This window comes from Mesoplodon mirus, assembly GCF_964341445.2.
Source record: "Mesoplodon mirus genome assembly, chromosome: 1".
NCBI lineage: Eukaryota > Metazoa > Chordata > Mammalia > Artiodactyla > Ziphiidae > Mesoplodon > Mesoplodon mirus.
Window position 1 is genome coordinate 5,727,226 of NC_138976.1, and position 19,230 is coordinate 5,746,455.

At 45.6% G+C, this 19,230-nt stretch overlaps 2 protein-coding genes across 2 annotated transcripts; both read right to left on the minus strand.

Annotated features, from left to right (window-relative positions):
* Positions 1 to 22: 22 nt before the first annotated feature.
* LOC309800464 (uncharacterized protein) lies at positions 23 to 901 on the minus strand. The gene has a single exon (XM_082614591.1). The coding sequence runs from the start codon at positions 126 to 128 to the stop codon at positions 30 to 32; it is 99 nt and encodes a 32-aa protein (XP_082470717.1). The 5' UTR covers positions 129 to 901; the 3' UTR covers positions 23 to 29.
* A 3,408-nt stretch (positions 902 to 4,309) lies between these two features.
* On the minus strand, positions 4,310 to 18,962 carry EXOSC2 (exosome component 2). Its single transcript, XM_082629130.1, has 9 exons — positions 18,835 to 18,962; positions 17,397 to 17,498; positions 15,562 to 15,607; positions 15,219 to 15,308; positions 14,065 to 14,130; positions 7,632 to 7,700; positions 6,294 to 6,470; positions 5,765 to 5,893; positions 4,310 to 5,236 (listed from the first exon to the last, which is right to left on the minus strand). The coding sequence occupies exons 1-9, from the start codon at positions 18,954 to 18,956 to the stop codon at positions 5,156 to 5,158; spliced, it is 882 nt and encodes a 293-aa protein (XP_082485256.1). The 5' UTR covers positions 18,957 to 18,962; the 3' UTR covers positions 4,310 to 5,155.
* Between the last annotated feature and the right edge of the window lie 268 nt (positions 18,963 to 19,230).

A 19,230-nucleotide genomic window follows, 5' to 3' on the forward strand; every position in this document is an offset into this window, starting at 1 on the left:
GACGAGAAGGAATGCATTGCCAGCAACTTTTAAGTCCGCTTTTTAAAAGGCCTGTGAAACCAGTCCAAGCTTTTCCTTTGCATTAAAGTTTTTGGCTGGGCTGAGACTAAGGGGGCCGTAGGTGACATTGGAAGAAGTCAGGGCATTAGAGGCTCACGGGAGCAACCTGGGGGGAAGGGGAGGCCCCTTGACAGCAGGGATGGGATTTGAATGGGGGGCTCCGAGACCAAACCTGGGGCCGGGAGTCGGAGCAAGGAGCGGCTCGGGGGCAAGAGGGAGGCTGCCGGGGCGAGGCACGGGCGGCTTACTCCGGGGGCGACGCTCCTCCACGCCTCAGGAAACGGGGTGTCCCAGGTCTGGGGAAAGAGACCACCCCGAGGGTCCCAGAGCCGGGGCGGGGCTGTAAGGGACGAAGGACTCTCACGGCCCCGAAGGCGGGTCGCGGGCGGAGCGGGGGAGGAGGCCCGGCCGCCTCAGCTGCTCCGATCCTGGGGGTCTCTGCCCGAAACACCCCCTCCCCCGGCCCCGGACGTTGCTACGGCCGCCGCCGCCAGGCAGTCACATCCCCCGGGCTCCGTCGCAGGACCCGACCTCCCCCCCAGGTAGGGGCCGTGGACAACGGAAGGGCTCCTCAGCCGCAGGACCCGGGAACCGGCTCCGGCTCCAACGCTGTTCAGGGACGGTCACCGACCCCCGCAGCCGCCATGATGGATTACGAGCCGCTCACAACGAGGCCAGGCCCCGCCTCTGGCCCCGCCCCCGGTGACGTCCGGTGCGCGCCGCGAGGTGATCGGTACCCTCCCGGCGCCGCTTTCTGGGATGCCGCCGGACCTTTCGGCTCTAGTCTCCCTGCCCCCCGGAGCCCAGCCCCGCACGACCTGTTAAATGTGGTTTTTCCGAGCACAAGGTGAGTGGTAAGGAAGCTCCCGCCTCCCCTGTACTGCCGTTGGTCTCCGAGAGTCCGGGTCAGATCACTATCTTGCATCCCATTGGCCAGTAGGGACAGTACGGCTAGAGCTCCCAGCCAACCACTTTTGGCGTAGCCCGCAGGGTATGCTGGGAGTCGTGGTCCTGCGGCGCCAGCCCCTGTCAGAGCTCGCCGGGGACTTGCCTTCTACTCCCAGCTCCTGAGCTTCGGTCCCGCCCTCCTGGGAGCCGGTGGACTCTATCCGGCCTCGCGTAGGGCTGGCCGATGGCTCCCCTGAGCGGGTAATTAAAACCGGCGAGGAACCAAAGCAAGGGGAAATCTGCGGATTGGATTTCCCCAGAACTGGAGTTGGATTACTTCCTTGAGCCTCTTTAGGAGAGAAAATTTATCTCGCTCCTGGAAACTGAGGTATTTGGTGACTTCACCGCCCCCCCTCACCCCCAGCTTCCACCTTTACTCCAAGAAGCATCAATATTAGAACTAGCGAAAAATAGACAACTGGAAAGCGTCCGACATTCTGCTACCGAATTCTTTCTTTGGAGTATCAGAAAGCTCACCCATTAAAGAAACAGCATTTAAGAACCTTTCGGAGGCAAAGCCAAACCCAATCTTAGATGTTTGGGTGAGAAGGAACCTTTGAGATTAATCTCAAACTCATACAGTGATGTATGTTAACTTCTGGCGGGGGGTGGGGGGCGGGAAGATTAAACAATCTAATTTCAGCGGTGTACACATATTTACATGGAAACATGTTAGCCGAGATTGTTGAGTAGGCCTACAGAGCTAGCCGATGACCCGGACACACCAAACCCACACCTGCCATAACCCATTTTATGCAACTACACTGTACCCTTGTCCCCAGTTCTTCACTCCATGTCTCCCCAGAGCAGTGCACCTACCTTCCCCGGACATACCCATTTCTACGGGGATCCGCTCATCACAACACCTAGTCTATACCATGCTGTTATGCTTCTCCTAAACTGTATTCTCATACTCTAGCCCAGTGAGGCATGGATTGCTAACCCCCATATACAGATGGGGACACCGAGTGAGAGGTGACTTACTCAAGGTCACTGGCCTACTGATGTGACAAAGTCACTATTTTTCCACCGTACCATTCAGCATCAAGTAACTGTTGACTTAATGTCAGACAGTTTTTTTTGTTGTTGTTGTTGTTTTTTTTTTGCGGTACGCGGGCCTCTCACTGTTGTGGCCTCTCCCGTTGCGGAGCACAGGCTCCGGATGCGCAGGCCCAGCGGCCATGGCTCACGGGCCCAGCCGCTCCGCGGCATGTGGGATCTTCCCGGACCCGGGGCACGAACCCGTGTCTCCTGCATCGGCAGGCGGACTCTCAACCACTGCGCCACCAGGGAAGACCCAGACAGTTGATTTTTTAGAAGTTGCTACTGACAGTAGGGGGAAACCAGTTGCATTACAGGTGTTGTACATTCAGTTACTGAGTTGTGTCTTTTAGAAATACTTTTGCTGGATTGGGAAATGGTGCTAATTTTATAGATATTGGCTTGAAGAAAAAATAGTCACTTGGAGGTACTGAATGTGAAGCATATGAATATGTGTGCCCAAATTTAGAACTGGAATTTATATTTAGATGTTAATTGGGTTAGCTTTGCTCTATCACTAAATAGTCTGGCTGACAGACTTGGTCCTGGCTTGTAGATCACTCTTCAAACTTCAACAACTTTGTTGAAGTTGTTGACTCTTCAACAACTCACCCATTCTTATCCTGATTATCACCCTAATCTTTCTCTTTGAATTTTGCTTTTTATTCCTATTAAAGCTTTAATCATTTCCTACACATCTTCATTCTTCTCTCTAGTTTAGCTTAAAATTGAGCAATCAAATCAGAACTCTTACTAACCCACACTTCTTAAACTAATAATTCATTCACAAGCATTGTTGAGCCCCTGTGTACCAGTGTCCTAGGTGCTGGGATAAAATTGAGGGGGGGACACAAACAGATTCATCCTTGTCCTCCCAGAGCAGACGTGGGAGGGACAGGCAATAAGTAAAATGAGTAAAATCCGAAGTATTGGTCTCGATGCTGGAAATAAAATTTCTGGACCCCATAACCTTTCACAATCAGTCCAACCCATTCTCTAAAGGGTTGCTTTATGACGCCTCTCTAGAGCTTAAACCTACTGATTCATAGTTGCTAATGAGTTTTAATGAAGTCACTGTAATTCTGTGAATGGCTTTCATTTATAAATGGGGGTCATATCAAACTTTACAAGGTTATCGTGAGGATCAAATGGGATCTTGTTTCCTACAAAGATTGAGACTATGCTTCCTAAAGTCTGGGTAGAAGCCAACGGCACTAGTTTTAGGTGAATCCCAAGCCCAGACTGTAATATTTTCTTCCACAGATGCACTGTATAACACTGTAGAATGATACTCTAAAGGACTTAAAACTAGAATCCTGAGCCCAGCAAATGCCTGACAGTCAGAAGTAAGTAAGTGTTGCCATTTTTGAATAAATCCCTTTAAGCTCATATATTCTATTAAAAGTGATTCAGTTCAGTCTAATTTTGTCCTCATGTTTATAAAGCAAAGCAACCCACAAGTTGCTACAGGGATTCAGTACCCATGTAAAAACTTCAGCTTTTTTTAAAAAAAAAAAAAAAAACACCTACTGGAATTACACTTAACAAGGGCACCCTCTAGTGGGCCAAAGAAAGTGGATAATCACCGAAAGGTGCTTTCAGACCTTTATACATTTCCACTTAGTAGGTAATCACTATTCAGAATATACTGAATGAACAGCAGAGGCTGGCAGCTTGGGAGACCAAGTGAGAAAGATAAACTTGCAACGAACCCCCATATGGTCCTGGCAAAACCAACCCAAACCAGGGATGCAGGCTCCCATCCTTCCCCATTCCCTTCTCTTAAGGGGCACACAACCTGGAATGTGTTTCAGAAACAAGGGAGCAAATCCAAAGTTGCAACATAGCCTATACAGTATTCAGGTGTCTGCAAACTCCTCAAAACAGGTGATACACTTGGTATAGAAAAAAAAAAAGAGAGATAAAATTTGTCTGAATAATGTTATAAAGAAAAGACATACAATTTAACAAGAAAGAGCTGAGCTATATTTCAAAACTGTCAGATGCTCTACCTTACTCCTGAAACTGTCCTAGGTTTACATTTTACTAGGTGACTCGAGTAGTTAGGTCTCTGTCAGAATTCCTATCTCCCAAGCCTTCCTTCAACTGTACTCAGCTCCCAAGTATGACAGAGAACACAAGAACAGAAACAGTGATGCCACATTTTTAAATATAAAAAAATAGTTCACCAAATAGCACTCTCATATACTGACTTTAAAAGAATGTTTCCCAAAACCCCAATCAGGGCATCCTTTTTAGATAGTCATCTGAAAAACAATGCGTAGACATTCTAGCCCTTCCCACTGAGAACTTCAACATCTTGTTTTTACCTTTTAACCCTCAATTATTAAAAAGTTAATGCGTTACTCCTTCAATCGTAGGAGGAAAACACCTTTTCTTTTCCCATCTCCGTTTTTCTTACTTTGTTTTCATGTTTATCAGAGTACCCAAAACATTCATTCTCTTCTATCAATAATTCAACTTCTTACAACTCATCCTTGAAGGCAGGATAGATTAAGGCAGCCTGGCGGGAATATACTCGCATCTATCTAGGAGGAACATGCAATGGGAAATAAGATTCCAACCAAGCAAAAGGCTGCTTGGTTGCTTTATTCTTCCATTAGATTCTTGGGTTAACTTTACCAACTATTTCTTCAGTGCTGTACCTGCGCTGTAGAAGAGGTGGGAATGGAGGCCAAAACAGACAATTTGGTGGTCAGGGAGGCCATGTTTTTTATACAGGTAATTTCATGGGGCATTGTGCCTGGTGAGTTGATGGTTAAGTACAGGACAAAAGATTCCTTGTATTATTCCAGGATAGGAGTCCACTCGGCTGGAACACTGAGTGCTTTTAAGGCCTGAAACTACCCCTAGTACCAAAGCTCTGTGGGCAACCCAAGGGGCCAGCAGTGCTTTCACCTTCCCCCAGGCTTTGCCTTAAAACAGGAGAAAGCAGGACTTCAGGGTGGAGGCGGCCCCTTGTAGGTAAAGTGATGAGCTCCCCAGGTCTTCACTGAGCTGCACATGGGGACCACCAAGCCAACTGTTCACTTTCAAGGACTGCTCCGGTCAGGTACACACAGTCCTGTCCTTCAGATGCTTCTCCCTATCCCTCCTGTTCTAAAAGCCTCTGGCGTGTTTCCATCACAATTTCCTCCACTATTTCTGGCTTTAAGATGTCTTTGATCTGAAAAAGAAAGGAAAAAAGGTACTTGTTCCATCAATCAGCACACCATCAAGCCAATCCAAATGCAGAAACCAGAAGCAGAAGCATGAACCTTCTGCTTTGCTTTCATGTATTAGAGGCTAACTATTTGCAAGAGATGATCTGCTAGAACCAGCTTAATAAATCAGCAAGATTCTATGGGATATAGCTGACAAGAACAAAGATGTTACTCTGGCAGTCACTAGAAAGACAGCTAAAACTTGGGACGGGCACGATGAAGTCCAGGGGGTTGCTGTTGTAAATTAGCCCCACCTGGCACCTCCAAACGCCCACAAATCCTTACACTGACATTAGACATTGAGAATATTACTAGCATCTTGGTGAAAGCTCTCCAGACACTCAACAAGGCTGTCCACCAGATCAGTTCACACCGATGGACATGGTTAAGGTATGTGGGAGACGTGCTTGCTGTCTGAGGAAACATGGGGCAGATGACACTTAAGGCTGCTCACACATCAACAAGGAAAAGGGAAGCCCCGGGTAGAGTACCTGATGTGGAAGGGATGCTTCATAGCAATACAGGATACTGGTATCATACAGCATCATTCTCTGAGTTGCCAGTGAGACGATGCAGTTCCGAAGCCGGGAGATCACCTCTCGATCAGCAAGGGAGACAGGCTACCAGGGGATGCCAAGGGGAAGGGGAGGGAAACAGAATCAGGACCAAAAGAAGCAAATGGTTACAGCAAATCCCAGGAATCATTTATAACTGAGGCAATATCACTCTGGGACTCCAAACCAATCAAACAGCTAGCTCCAAGGGAGATTAAAAAGGACAGCTTCTTCAGTGGCTCTTAGGCTATTACCCTGCAACTTTGCCATCTCTGACTAGAAAGATCAAACCAGGAGCTGATTTCATCTCTTCAGAACACGAGAGGGCGACACAATGTTTCGATGGAAATTCAAACCAACTCAAACCATAGCAACGTGGCAGAGAGAGAGCGTCCCCACCTGCCACAGAAGCACAGCACCGACTAAGTGCCGCTCCATCCCAGCAGTGACAACGGCGTTTACTCACCTCCAGGTTTGCAATGAAGCCCCCTGCATCCTCTTCTTTGTGCTCAGGTGTCGGGTAGATCCAGATGAAGCCGTTGTTGCCCAGAATCACTGAGGCACCGCATGGCAAGTCATGGAAGTGAGTTTTCTGCCGTTTCACCAGGGTGGGGGAGACCTGAACCAAGACGCCCTGACCTAGCTAAAAAAGTATATCGTAAATTAAGTCACTGTAGGATCATCAGTGAGGTAACTTAAAAGCAGAGTACAGGATGTGTCCTAGTTAGACGGGAATCAGGGTCCTTCCTGTTGATAACTGCCCCTACATGCACATACATAGTAAACACAGAGAACACTTCCGGATGCAGTAAGTAGTTTACATATCCCAACAGAAGGTAACTTTCTATCTCTTCTCTACCATTTATTTTCCTTTGCAGTCGTCTTCACATTCTAATCCAGGGCTGGTGCCACAGCTGTTAGAGAAGCTGGAGCCAGTGAGAATGTGGGCTCGAGCCTCCTGTGGGTCAAGGAGCACTATTCTGTTCCACCTTGACCTCAACCACCCATCCTGCCCACGAGATACGCCATTGGACAAGGCGACTGGCCTAGGGCTGGGTGCAAATCCATCCCTGGTCCTGGCAGGTCAGCTCAAGCCCCACATCCCACTGAGGGCGCGTCTATTACAGGACCCGGGCCCATGAAGGTCAGCAGGTGCAGTGCAGCTGTTTCCTCTCCTGCTTCAAGGATGTGAGCATGATTGGCTGTAGCCACTCCACTGAGGAGAGAGGTTTTTGTTCCACCCAGAAAACGAGAACGTTCACCCGGAGAAAGGCAAGAGACTGATAAATCATAATTTGTTTTGGAAAGTATGCTATCATTACAAAAATAACTAGCCTCCATACTGTCACCTTATATTAGAAAAGCGGTGAAATTTCATTAAGAGGCTCAAGTGACAAGCCCACCTTTCCTCACAATAATATCCATTTTATTGACGGGACACGTGTCTCAGGGCTGAGGCCATCCTACTTCATCAGTCCGTGGCCTCCCTTTGTTCTCAGCACAAATGCAACGCAAAGCTGCCACGCCCCCTGGGGGAGAGCAGACACAGCAGAGCTGCAGGGCCCGGGGTCCAGGGTCACAGGGGCTCTTCTGCCAGAACAACCTCCTCCGTAGAAAAGGGTTAAGAGTTGTCATCCTTTATGACGCTACCGGCCCTTGACTGTGTGAATCAGTGTGTAGGATGCCAGCCTGTGAAGGCTTGACTTCTGGGGGGCTTTAGGTCAGAATTCCAGAGAGCACTGGGGATTGGGACATGGATTTGAAGTCTCCGTCAGCAAATGAGAACAGCCAGAGCCCAACTTACTTTCCCGTATTTGAGACTCCTCGTGTGCAGGGAGACAGCTCCATCAGAGAACACTGCCTGGACCTCAGCCTGGCCAGGTGATGAAGGAAGAAACACTTTCACGTCACCTGCGTCCCTGGCTCCCCGCTCCATCCTTTCCTCTAATGGCCAAGAGTCCCGCCCAAAGTCGTAGACGGACCTGGAGGTCACACTGCTGAGACCTAACCTCTCCCCCTTGGCTGTCATGAATACGCTGACATGAACACCACCTTTTCTACTCCCTCAGATAAAAGTTAACATCACGGGTGGGGTTAATGGCGGACTCTGGGAGGGCTCACACCAAGGAGTACTTCCCAGGACTTCTGCTGCGAGTGTCCCTGTCCTCACGCTGAGACACAGCCACCCCCCGCCTCTGCAGGAGACCCTCCAACACTAGCAGATCGAGATAGCCTCATCCACCAGAGGGCAGACAGCAGAAGCAAGAAGAACTACAATCCTGCAGCCTGTGGAACAAAAACCACATTCACAGAAAGACAGACAAGATGAAAAGGCAGAGGGCAATGTACCAGATTAAGGAACAAGATAAAACCCCAGAAAAACAATCAAATGAAGTGGAGATAGGCAACCTTCCAGAAAAAGAATTCAGAATAATGATAGTGAAGATGATCCAGGACCTTGGAAAAAGAATGGAGGCAAAGGTCGAGAAGATGCAAGAAATGTTTAACAAAGACCTAGAAGAATTAAAGAACAAACAGAGATGAACTATACAATAACTGAAATGAAAAATACACTAGAAGGAATCAATAGCAGAATAACTGAGGCAGAAGAACGGATAAGCGACCTGGAAGATAGAATGGTGGAATTTACTGCTGCGGAACAGAATAAAGAAAAAAGAATGAAAAGAAATGAAGACAGCCTAAGAGACCTCTGGGACAACATTAAACTCACCAACATTCGCATTATAGGGGTCCCAGAAGGAGAAGAGAGAAAGGACCCAAGAAAATATTTGAGGAGATTATAGTCGAAAACTTCCCTAACATGGGAAAGGAAATAGCCACCCAAGTCCAGGAAGCGCAGAGAGTCCCAAGCAGGATAAACCCAAGGAGAAACACGCCAAGACACACAGCAATCAAACTGGCAAAAATTAAAGACAAAGAAAAATTCTTGAAAGCAGCAAGGGAAAAATGACAAATAACATACAAGGGAACTCCCATAAGGTTAACAGCTGATTTCTCAGCAGAAACTCTACAAGCCAGAAGGGAGTGGCACGACATAGTTAAAGTGGTGAAAGGGAAGAAGCTACAACCAAGATTACTCTACCCAGCAAGGATCTCATTCAGATTCGATGGAGAAATCAAAGCTAAGAGAATTCAGCACCACCAAACCAGCTCTACAACAAATGCTAAAGGAACTTCTCTAAGTGGGAAACACAAGAGAAGAAAAGGACCTACAAAAACAAACCCAAAACAATTAAGAAAATGGTCATAGGAACATACATATCGATAATTACCTTAAACGTGAATGGATTAAATGCTCCAACCAAAAGACACAGGCTTGCTGAATGGATACAAAAACAAGACCCATATATATGCTGTCTACAAGAGACCCACTTCAGTCCTAGGGATGCATACAGACTGAAAGTGAGGGGATGGAAAAAGATATTCCATGCAACTGGAAATAAAAAGAAAGCTGGAGCAGCAATACTCATATCAGATAAAATAGACTTTAAAATAAAGAACGTTGCAAGAGACAAGGAAGGACACTACATAATGATCAAGGGATCAATCCAAGAAGAAGATATAACAGTTGTAAATATTTATGCACCCAACATAAGAGCACCTCAATACATAAGGCAACTGCTAACAGCAATAAAAGAGGAAATTGACAGTAGTACAATAATACTGGGGGACTTTAACACCTCACTTACACCAATGGACAGATCATCCAGACAGAAAATTAATAAGGAAACATAAGCTTTAAATGACACAATAGACCAGATAGATTTAATTGATATTTATAGGACATTCCATCCATAAACAGCAGATTACACTTTCTTCTCAAGTGCGCATGGAACGTCCTCCAGGATAGAGCACGTCTTGGGTCACAAATCAAGCCTCAGTAAATTTAAGAAAATTGAAATCGTATCAAGCATCTTTTCCGACCACAACGCTATGAGATTAGAAATCAATTACGGGGAAAAAGACGTAAAAAACACAAACACATGGAGGCTAAACAATACGTTGCTAAATAACCAAGAGATCACTGAAGAAATCAAAGAGGAAATCAAAAAATACCTAGAGACAAATGACAATGAAAACACGACGATCCAAAACCTATGGGATGCAGCAAAAGCAGTTCTAAGAGGGAAGTTTATAGCAATACAATCCTACCTCAAGAAACAAGAAAAATCTCAAATAAACAATCTAACCTTACACCTAAAGGATCTAGAGAAAGAAGAACAAACAAAACCCAAAGTTAGCAGAAGGAAAGAAATCATAAAGATCAGAGCAGAAATAAATGAAATAGAAACAAAGAAAACAATAGCAAAGATCAATAAAAGTAAAAGCTGGTTCTTTGAGAAGATAAACGAAATGGATAAACCATTAGCCAGACTCATCAAGAAAAAGAAGGAGAGGACTCAAATCAATAAAATTAGAAATGAAAAAGGAGAAGTTACAACAGACACCGTAGAAATACAAAGCATCCTAAGAGACTACTACAAGCAACTCTATGCTAATGAAATGGACAACCTGGAAGAAATGGACAAATTCTTAGAAAGGTATAGCCTTCTAAGACTGAACCAGGAAGAAATAGAAAATATGAACAGATCAATCACAAGTAATGAAATTGAAACTGTGATTAAAAATCTTTCAACAAACAAAAGTCCAGGACCAGATGGCTTCACAGGTGAATCCTATCAAACATTTACAGAAGAGCTTATACCCATCCTTCTCAAACTCTTCCAAAAAACTGCAGAGGAAGGAACACTCCCAAACTCATTTTATGTGGCCACCATCATCCTGATAGCAAAACCAGACAAAGATACTACAAAAAAAATTACAGACCAATATCACTCATGAATATAGATGCAAATATCCTCAACAAAATACTAGCAAACAGAATCCAACAACACATTAAAAAGATCATACACCATGATCAAGTGGGATTTATCCCAGGGATGGAAGGATTCTTCAATATACACGAATCAATCAATGTGATACACCATATTAACAAATTGAAGAAAAACCATATGACCATCTCAATAGATGCAGAAAAAGCTTTCAACAAAATTCAACACCCATTTCTGATTAAAAACTCTCCAGAGGGCCTCCCTGGTGGCGCAGTGGTTGAGAGTCCGCCTGCCGATGCAGGGGATACGGGTTCGTGCCCCGGTCTGGGAGGATCCCATATGCCGCGGAGCGGCTGGGCCCGTGAGCCATGGCCGCTGGGCCTGTGCGTCCGGAGCCTGTGCTCCGCAACGGGAGAGGCCGCAACAGTGAGAGGCCCGCGTACAGCAAAAAAAAAAAAAAAAAAAAAAAAAAAAAAAAAAAAAAACTCTCCAGAAAGTGGGCATAGAGGGAACCTACCACAACATAATAAAGGCCGTATACAACAAACCCACAGCAAACATCATTCTCAATGGTGAAAAACTGAAAGCATTTCCTCTAAGATCAGGAACAAGACAAAGATGTCCACTCTCACCACTATTATTCAACATAATTTTGGAAGTCCTAGCCACGACAATCAGAGAAGAAAAAGAAATTAAAGGAATACAAATTGGAAAAGAAGAAGTAAAACTGTCACTGTTTTCAGATGACATGATACTATACATAGAGAATCCTAAAGATGCCACCAGAAAACTACTAGAGCTAATCAATGAATTTGGTAAAGTTGCAGGATACAAAATTAATGCACAGAAATCTCTTGCATTCCCATACACTAATGATGAAAAATCTGCAAGAGAAATTAAGGAAACACTCCCATTTACCACTGCAACAAAAAGAATAAAGTACCTAGGAATAAACCTACCTAGGGAGACAAAAGATCTGTATGCAGAAAAGTATAAGACACTGATAAAAGAGATTAAAGATATACAAACAGATAGAGAGATATACCATGTTCTTGGATTGGAAGAAGCAATATTGTGAAAATGACTATACTACCCAAAGCAATCTACAGATTCAATGTAATCCCTATCAAACTACCACTGGCATTTTTTACAGAACTAGCACGAAAAGTCTTAAAATTTGTATGGAGACACAAAAGAGCCCGAATAGCCAAAGCGGTCTTGAGGGAAAAAAAAGGAGCTGGAGGAATCAGACTCCCTGACTTCAGACTATACTACAAAGCTACAGTAATCAAGACAATATGGTACTGGCACAAAAACAGAAATATAGATCAATGGAACAGGATAAAAAGCCCAGAGATAAACCCACGCACCTATGGTCAACTAATCTATGACAAAGGAGGCAGGATATACAATGGAGAAAAGACAGTCTCTTCAATAAGTGGTACGGGGAAAACTGGACAGCTACATGTAAAAGAATGAAATTAGAACACTCCCTAACACCATACACAAAAATAAACTCACAATGGATTAAGACCTAAATGTAAGACCAGACACTATAAAACTCTTAGAGGAAAACATAGGAAGAACACTCTTTGACATAATCACAGCAAGATCTTTTTTGATCCACCTCCTAGAGTAATGGAAATAAAAACAAAAATAAACAAATGGGACCTAATGAAACTTAAAAGCTTTTGCACAGCAAAGGAAACTACAAACAAGACGAAAAGACAACCATCAGAATGGGAGAAAATATTTGCAAATGAATCAATGGACAAAGGATTAATCTCCAAAATATATAAACAGTTCATGCAGCTCAATATTAAAAAAACAAACAACCCAATCCAAAAATGGGCAGAAGACCTAAACAGACATATTTCCAAAGAAGACATACAGATGGCCAAGAAGCACATGAAAAGCTGCTCAACATCACTAATTATGAGAGAAATGCAAATCAAAACTACAATGAGATATCACCTCACACCAGTTAGAATGGGCATCATCAGAAAATCTACAAACAACAAATGCTGGAGAGGGTGTGCAGAAAAGGGAACCCTCTTGCACTGTTGGTGGGAATGGAAATTGATACAGCCACTATGGAGAACAGTATGGAGGTTCCTTAAAAAACTAAAAATAGAATTACCATATGATCCAGCAATCCCACTACTGGGCATATACCCAGAGAAAAACATAATTCAAAAAGACACGTGCACCCCAATGTTCATTGCAGCACTATTTACAATAGCCAGGACATGGAAGCAACCTAAGTGTCCATCGACAGACAAATGGATAAAGAAGACGTGGTACATCTATACAATGGAACATTACTCAGCTATAAAAAGGAATGAAATTGGTTCATCTGTAGAGACGTGGATGGATCTAGAGACTGTCATACAGAGTGAAGTAAGTCAGAAAGAGAAAAATAAATACATTAACGCATATATGTGGAACCTAGAAAAATGGTACAGATGAACCAGCTTGCAGGGCAGAAATTGAGACACGGATATAGAGAACAAATGTATGGACACCAAGTGGGGAAAGTGGAGGGGTGGTGGGGGTGGGGGTGTGATGAATTGGGCGATTGGGATTGACATGTATACACTGATGTGTATAAAATGGATGACTAATAAGAACCTGCTGTATAAAAAAATAAATAAAATTCAAAAATTCAAATAAATAAATAAATAAACAAAAATATAGATCAGGGCTTCCCTGGTGGCGCAGTGGTTGAGAGTCTGCCTGCCAATGCAAGGGACACGGGTTTGTGCCCTGGTCCAGGAAGATCCCACATGCCGCGGAGTGGCTGGGCCCGTGAGCCATGGCCGCTCAGCCTGCGCGTCCAGAGCCTGTGCTCTGCAACGGGAGAGGCCACAGCAGTGAGGGGCCCGCGTACCACAAAAAAAAAATATATCTATATATAGATATAGATATAGATATAGATATAGATATAGATATATAGATCAGTGGCTTTCAAACTTTTCTTTATACAACCCACAGCAAGAAGCATACTTTACTCAGAGTACATGTATTTGTGTTTGTGTAAGCAACTGAAACAAAAGTTTTACCAAACAATATCTTTCTTATAGTTTCATTAAAAAAAAAAAAAAGTTAACATCGCTAAGAAAATCTGAGCTAGCTTAAAGCATGGGCCACCGTAAGTTACAAGACCCAAAGACATGACTGAGCAGCAGCAGGTCTGAACAAGAGCTGGAGGGTCAGCTGGGTTAAGGAGACAGAGAAAGGCTGTAGCAGAGCCCTTGACACTCAGTCAAGGACTCAGAACCCTGCCAGGATTACACGCTTCTCGTGTGGGAGACCTACAGTTTAAGCCCCAATTGCCAGCTCCACAGCAAACATAAAGATGCTGGAATGCAAGGTACAGGATACACTGATAAGGTCCCCTTCCTGCAAGAAACCTCTCATCGCCAGCTCATCTTCTGCAGATCTTCTCCTCTGAAATACACAAAGAGATGGCCACGTTATAGAAGTCAGATCCTAAAGGAAGATCTCTCTCCATCCATCTCTTCTTTCTCTTTCACTTCCTCCCGCGATCTCTGAAGGCAGCCACAATGTTCACACACCAGAGTAGGTAACCTGTACCACTGAAGGAAGACAAAGTGACAACCACTGCTTTCCGTCTTACAGACAGACCTTCCCACGGCTTCTCTTCGCCTTCCTCTGAATAATACTCAAGCTCCTCACGTGCTATTCAAAACCCTCCCGATCTAGACCAGGCCCCCTTTCCACGCTTACCTTCTGTGGCGGCCCTCCACGCTCCAGCAGGACCAGACTACCTCCAGCTTGACTGTATCTTTGCTCACACGTTTCCCTTTATCTCAGATTCCCTGAACTCATCACTAAAATTCTACCCATCCTTCAAGGATCAACTCCAACACTCATCTTTCCTACGAGCTTCTCTCCGGGAACTTAATCACTCCTTTTGTACAATCACACGCTTGTTTGTTCTTGGACTGCTGGGTATTCAGACCAGTTATCTCATATCCCCTGCTAGTCTAAGCTCTTTCAGGAACTCAGTCGTGCCTCCTGGATCTTGGCATTCTCCAGAGAGCCTAGCACAGTGAGCCTCTCTATAGATAGATGCTGGCCTGAAGGTAAAGCTGAACCACTGCATTTTATAGAAGGAGGCAGCTTAGGTCCTGTGGTTGTCTGGAATAATCAAATGCCACTCAATTCATGAAAAGCTCATCTAAACACAACTTTTCAAGGAACACTTTCACTGAGCAAAGCTGATACACCCAGAAAAGGAAAATTATTAGCACCAAGCATCTGAGAGCTTCTCTCAACTCTCTTTTGGGATCGCTCCCCATGGACATTCCAGATCCTACCATATACCAGTTGCTGCCTAAGTTGGGAGGCCTGAGCCAAGTGAAAAGCCTTCGTGTACATCAAGGCAGCAAACTTCACAGCAGACAAACAGGAGTAAAAGTGGCAACCTCAGGGTAAAGCAAAGTTCTCTGGTGGAGCAAAGGACCCCAGAGCTCTCGCCAGCAAACTATTCAGTCCCAGCCAGAGACCCTTACCAGCTCTCCTCCGGGAAGGTTCATGGATGAGAGAAGCAAGACTGAATCCAGCCTGGAGTTGGTCTCCACCTTCCACCTCTTCTGTTGAACCTACAAACAAAGAAACCCCACACCTGGACACACACGCCAGGGACCAGAGCTCACACTGTAAATGACCAATAATTCCAAATGTAACAAACTGTTTACATCAAAGGTCACATGAGAGCCAAACACAACGAATGCCTAGTTCGCATAAATGCCTACAATATAGGCAGAAAATAAAAGGCATCCAAATTGGAAAGGAAGAATATCTCTTCTCACCAGCCTGCTTTTACTTTGTAAAAACCAATCAGACAGACTTTACCTCTGTGATTCTCCCCACTACAATGTCTCCCACTTCACCATTATATCTGAAAGATAAAACAGAAGGTCCTCCATCAGTGAAAAGACTTCATTACAAGACCAAGTTACCATTTGAGATTTCAGTTAAACAGGGATGAAGGCCTTGATGAGGCACCACATTTAGTAAATTCACATAACTATGCTGTTTGGACTTATTCTCAGGAACTGATAACTTCAAACATCCTGTATGTATCAAGTCTCCATTAACTAACTATTCTTAAACCATTTATTGCAAATAGTTCATTAAGCCTGAAACCCCTATTTTGTTAATTACATGAAAATGAGGGACTTCCCCTGCGGTCCAGTGGTTTAAGACTCTGCCTTCTGATGCAGGAGGCGCGGGTTCGATCCCTGGCCGGGGAACTAAGATCCCACATGCCGTGGGGTGCGGCCAAAAACTTAAAACAATAAATAAATAAATAAAAAGAAAACGATAAGCATGGAATCTTTTCTGGTGGGCTCTGGAACACAGATGGCTTCTGCCTCAGCCAGAGGAGGAGAAAGGAAACTGAGACAGGACACCGCCCAAACCAGCCTGCTCACTGTCCCCCCGACCACTGGCTGCCTATATCAGGCCCCTTTGCCAGTTCCTCATCCCAATTCTAATGATGACGTGTTCCATGCCGAAGGCGCAGTCCTTGGACCTCTTCTCTTTTCAGCCCATACCCACTTGGTGAGCTCATCCAGCCTAATGGCTTTAAAGACCACTGATGAGTATACCACTCCCCTCAACTCCAGACTCTAGTCAACTGCTGGCTACCCAGCACCTCCATTTACGTGGCTAATAGGAATCTGCAAAAGTAACACACCTACGACAAAGCTATCCAGCAGCCCCCTTCACTCCCTCATAGCAAACTGAAACTCTCCCAGTTGTCACGAGCTCAGGAAATGGCAACTCCACTCCTCCAGTTGCTCAAGCCACAGTCCTTGGAAGAACCCTTGATCTCTCTCAATCTCTCGCTCTCTGTCTCTCTCTCTCTCAGGCTCCAGGGCAAGTCCAGCAGCAGATCCTACTACCTCTACCTTTACAATATAGGCAGAAAATAAAAGGCATCCAAATCGGAAAGGAAGAATATCTCTTCTCACAGACATGGTCCTATATATAGAAAATGCCAAAGAATATAAAATCCGACACATTTTCGTGATTAAAAAAAATACTCAGAACACAAAACGTACTCAAAACAGTACATTCATCTGTCTCCCTAACCCTGTCCCTATCCCCCCACCTTCCCGGCCACCCACAGCAGCCAGAGTGATTCTATTCCAACAGGAGTCAGGTCATGTCCCCCCTCTGCTCCACCTCCTCCAGTGGCTTCCCAGATTACACAAAGTGCACGTCGAAAATGTTTAGTGTGGCTACAAGGCAGACAGACTGCCCACCTCACCTCTCTGCCTGCATCCGCTCCTACCCCTCGCCTGCTCGCTCTCTTCCAACCCCACTGGCTTACATTCTGGGGCTAACCTTCATGGAGCCCTTCTAGGTAGGAGGCTCTGTGTAAGTACCTTACATGCACTGCTTCAATGAATTCCAATGAAAATCCTACAAGGTAGGTCATGCTAGGTCTCATTTTGCAGAGGAGGGAACCAAAGTTTGGAGAGGTCAGGAAACATAGGCAAACCTCTGAAGCCCGCGCTTACCTGTAGTCATCTATACCCTTCCTATAGCCATGTTCCCACAATCCCAGACCTACAGAAGGATACAGCAGGCCAGGATGGGGGTGGAGGGTTTGTCGTGGCAGAAAAGACCTGGCTGTGCAACTCGGATGCCACAAGAGAATACACACCTTTTGTTCTCACCTGGTTTTCAAAGCTTTCACACAGACCAACTTGTTTACTCTCTCCACAGAGCCAGCCACAGATGCAATCAGCTTCTCTTCGCCCATATAGGTCCCATGGCCCCTGTTGCAACAGGAAGATACAAAGAATACCAGGGTAACACTTGAGGTGACCTCTCGCATCAAGCCCAATGTGATCCTCAAACCTAACAGCCTCCTCCTGCCTTAAAGGCAGGCTTTTGCCCTGGTTGCCATCTCTTCCCAAAACACTCCTTCTTTAGACAGCTACGTGGACATCCCCCTCATTCCACTCAAGTCTACTCCAATATCACCTTCTCCACCAGGCCTTCCTCGACTATCCCATTTATAATAGTCACCCACCCTGCTGCCGCCACTACCACATCCCAACTACGCTCCACTCACCCTGCTTGGCTTTTAATGTTTTCTATTGCATTTATCGCCAAACATTCTGAATAACGTATTTGCTTGTTGTGCTTATTGTTTGTTATCTGTCTCTCCCAAATAGAAAATAAACTTCTCCAGGACATTGATTTCCACTTGGTTCACTGTTGTACCCCAAGCGCACATATACTGAATGCATGAATAAAGGGCTGAATCTTAAGGTTTTCTGGGATCCAACGACCCCAGACTAAGAGGTTAAAAGGCAATGGTATAAATGCTGTACCTCTCCTGTATGTACAAGTGTACCCCACCCCCCAAAAAGGCTGAGATAACCACTAGTGTTTCTCTATCATGGTGACAGAACGGTGAGTTTTGCTTTTTTTCGTAATCATTACGTAATTTAATACTCACAACCTTGTCGAATAGTTAATATCACTAGTTTACAGATGAGGAAACTGACCTCGGAGAGACAGTACAGCCAATAATATTGTGACGGCAGCAGGACTGGAACTCCAGCCGTCCAACTCAAGAGCCTGCCCTCTTAACGACAACATACGGTACTGCCCTCAGATTCAAAGGTGGATATTTGGGTGCATATAACAATGTATTTGTACGCCCTAAGCCCAAACAATGACTCGTCCCAAAACCGTAACCCCTGGCTAGGAGACGGCGCTGAGGGATACGGGGGCCAAGTCAAAAACGCCCACCGTCTCCCCGCCGAAAACTGTTAAGGGGCCCCAGCTCCTAACCCACCCCAGTTTTCCAAGTCCTCCACGAGGAAGGCTCAGGATCTGGGCCTCAGGCAGAGGACCCACGAGTCGCGGCCACCAGAGGTCAAGAGAGGAAGGTTTCGGGAGACTGGGGCAAATGCAGACAAGGCCACATAAGATGCAGGGGGTAAGAAGTCCGAAACCTAGAAAACTAGGCGACTGAGATGCTCAGCAGATGTGCCCCGGGTACCACGGGAACTTAGATGGAAGAGAGCACAGGCCCGGGTCTCACGTGGAGAGCAATGGAGCCGCCCCTTGTGGCCCAGAGTCCCCCACGTCCCCACGTACCGCATGAAGCCTGTGTCCGTGGTGATCGTGTCCCCCGGCACTACCAGGTGTTTTTTCGTCTCACGGCCCAGGGTCTCGCTAAGAGGCTTGCGAGCGATGGGAAGCCTCATCTCCATCGCCATCTTGGTGTCAATAACCTGCGCAGGCGCAGCCCGACTCGGAGTCGCAATATCCGCCTCCGCAATTCCCGCCCTTCGCTCTTAGGGGCGGGGCAGGGCGGGGCCTCAGAGAAGCCGCCAATGGGAACTCACGGTCTGGCTGCCATATTGACTATTGTCAACCATTAGGTTAACATGAAGGGAAGGAAGGAGTCGAGTTGCCATTTTTATTATTGGCAAGGCTGCCTTTGTGGAGTAGTGAAAATCTCAAGTTGTATGATGTATTGACTTTTCACCA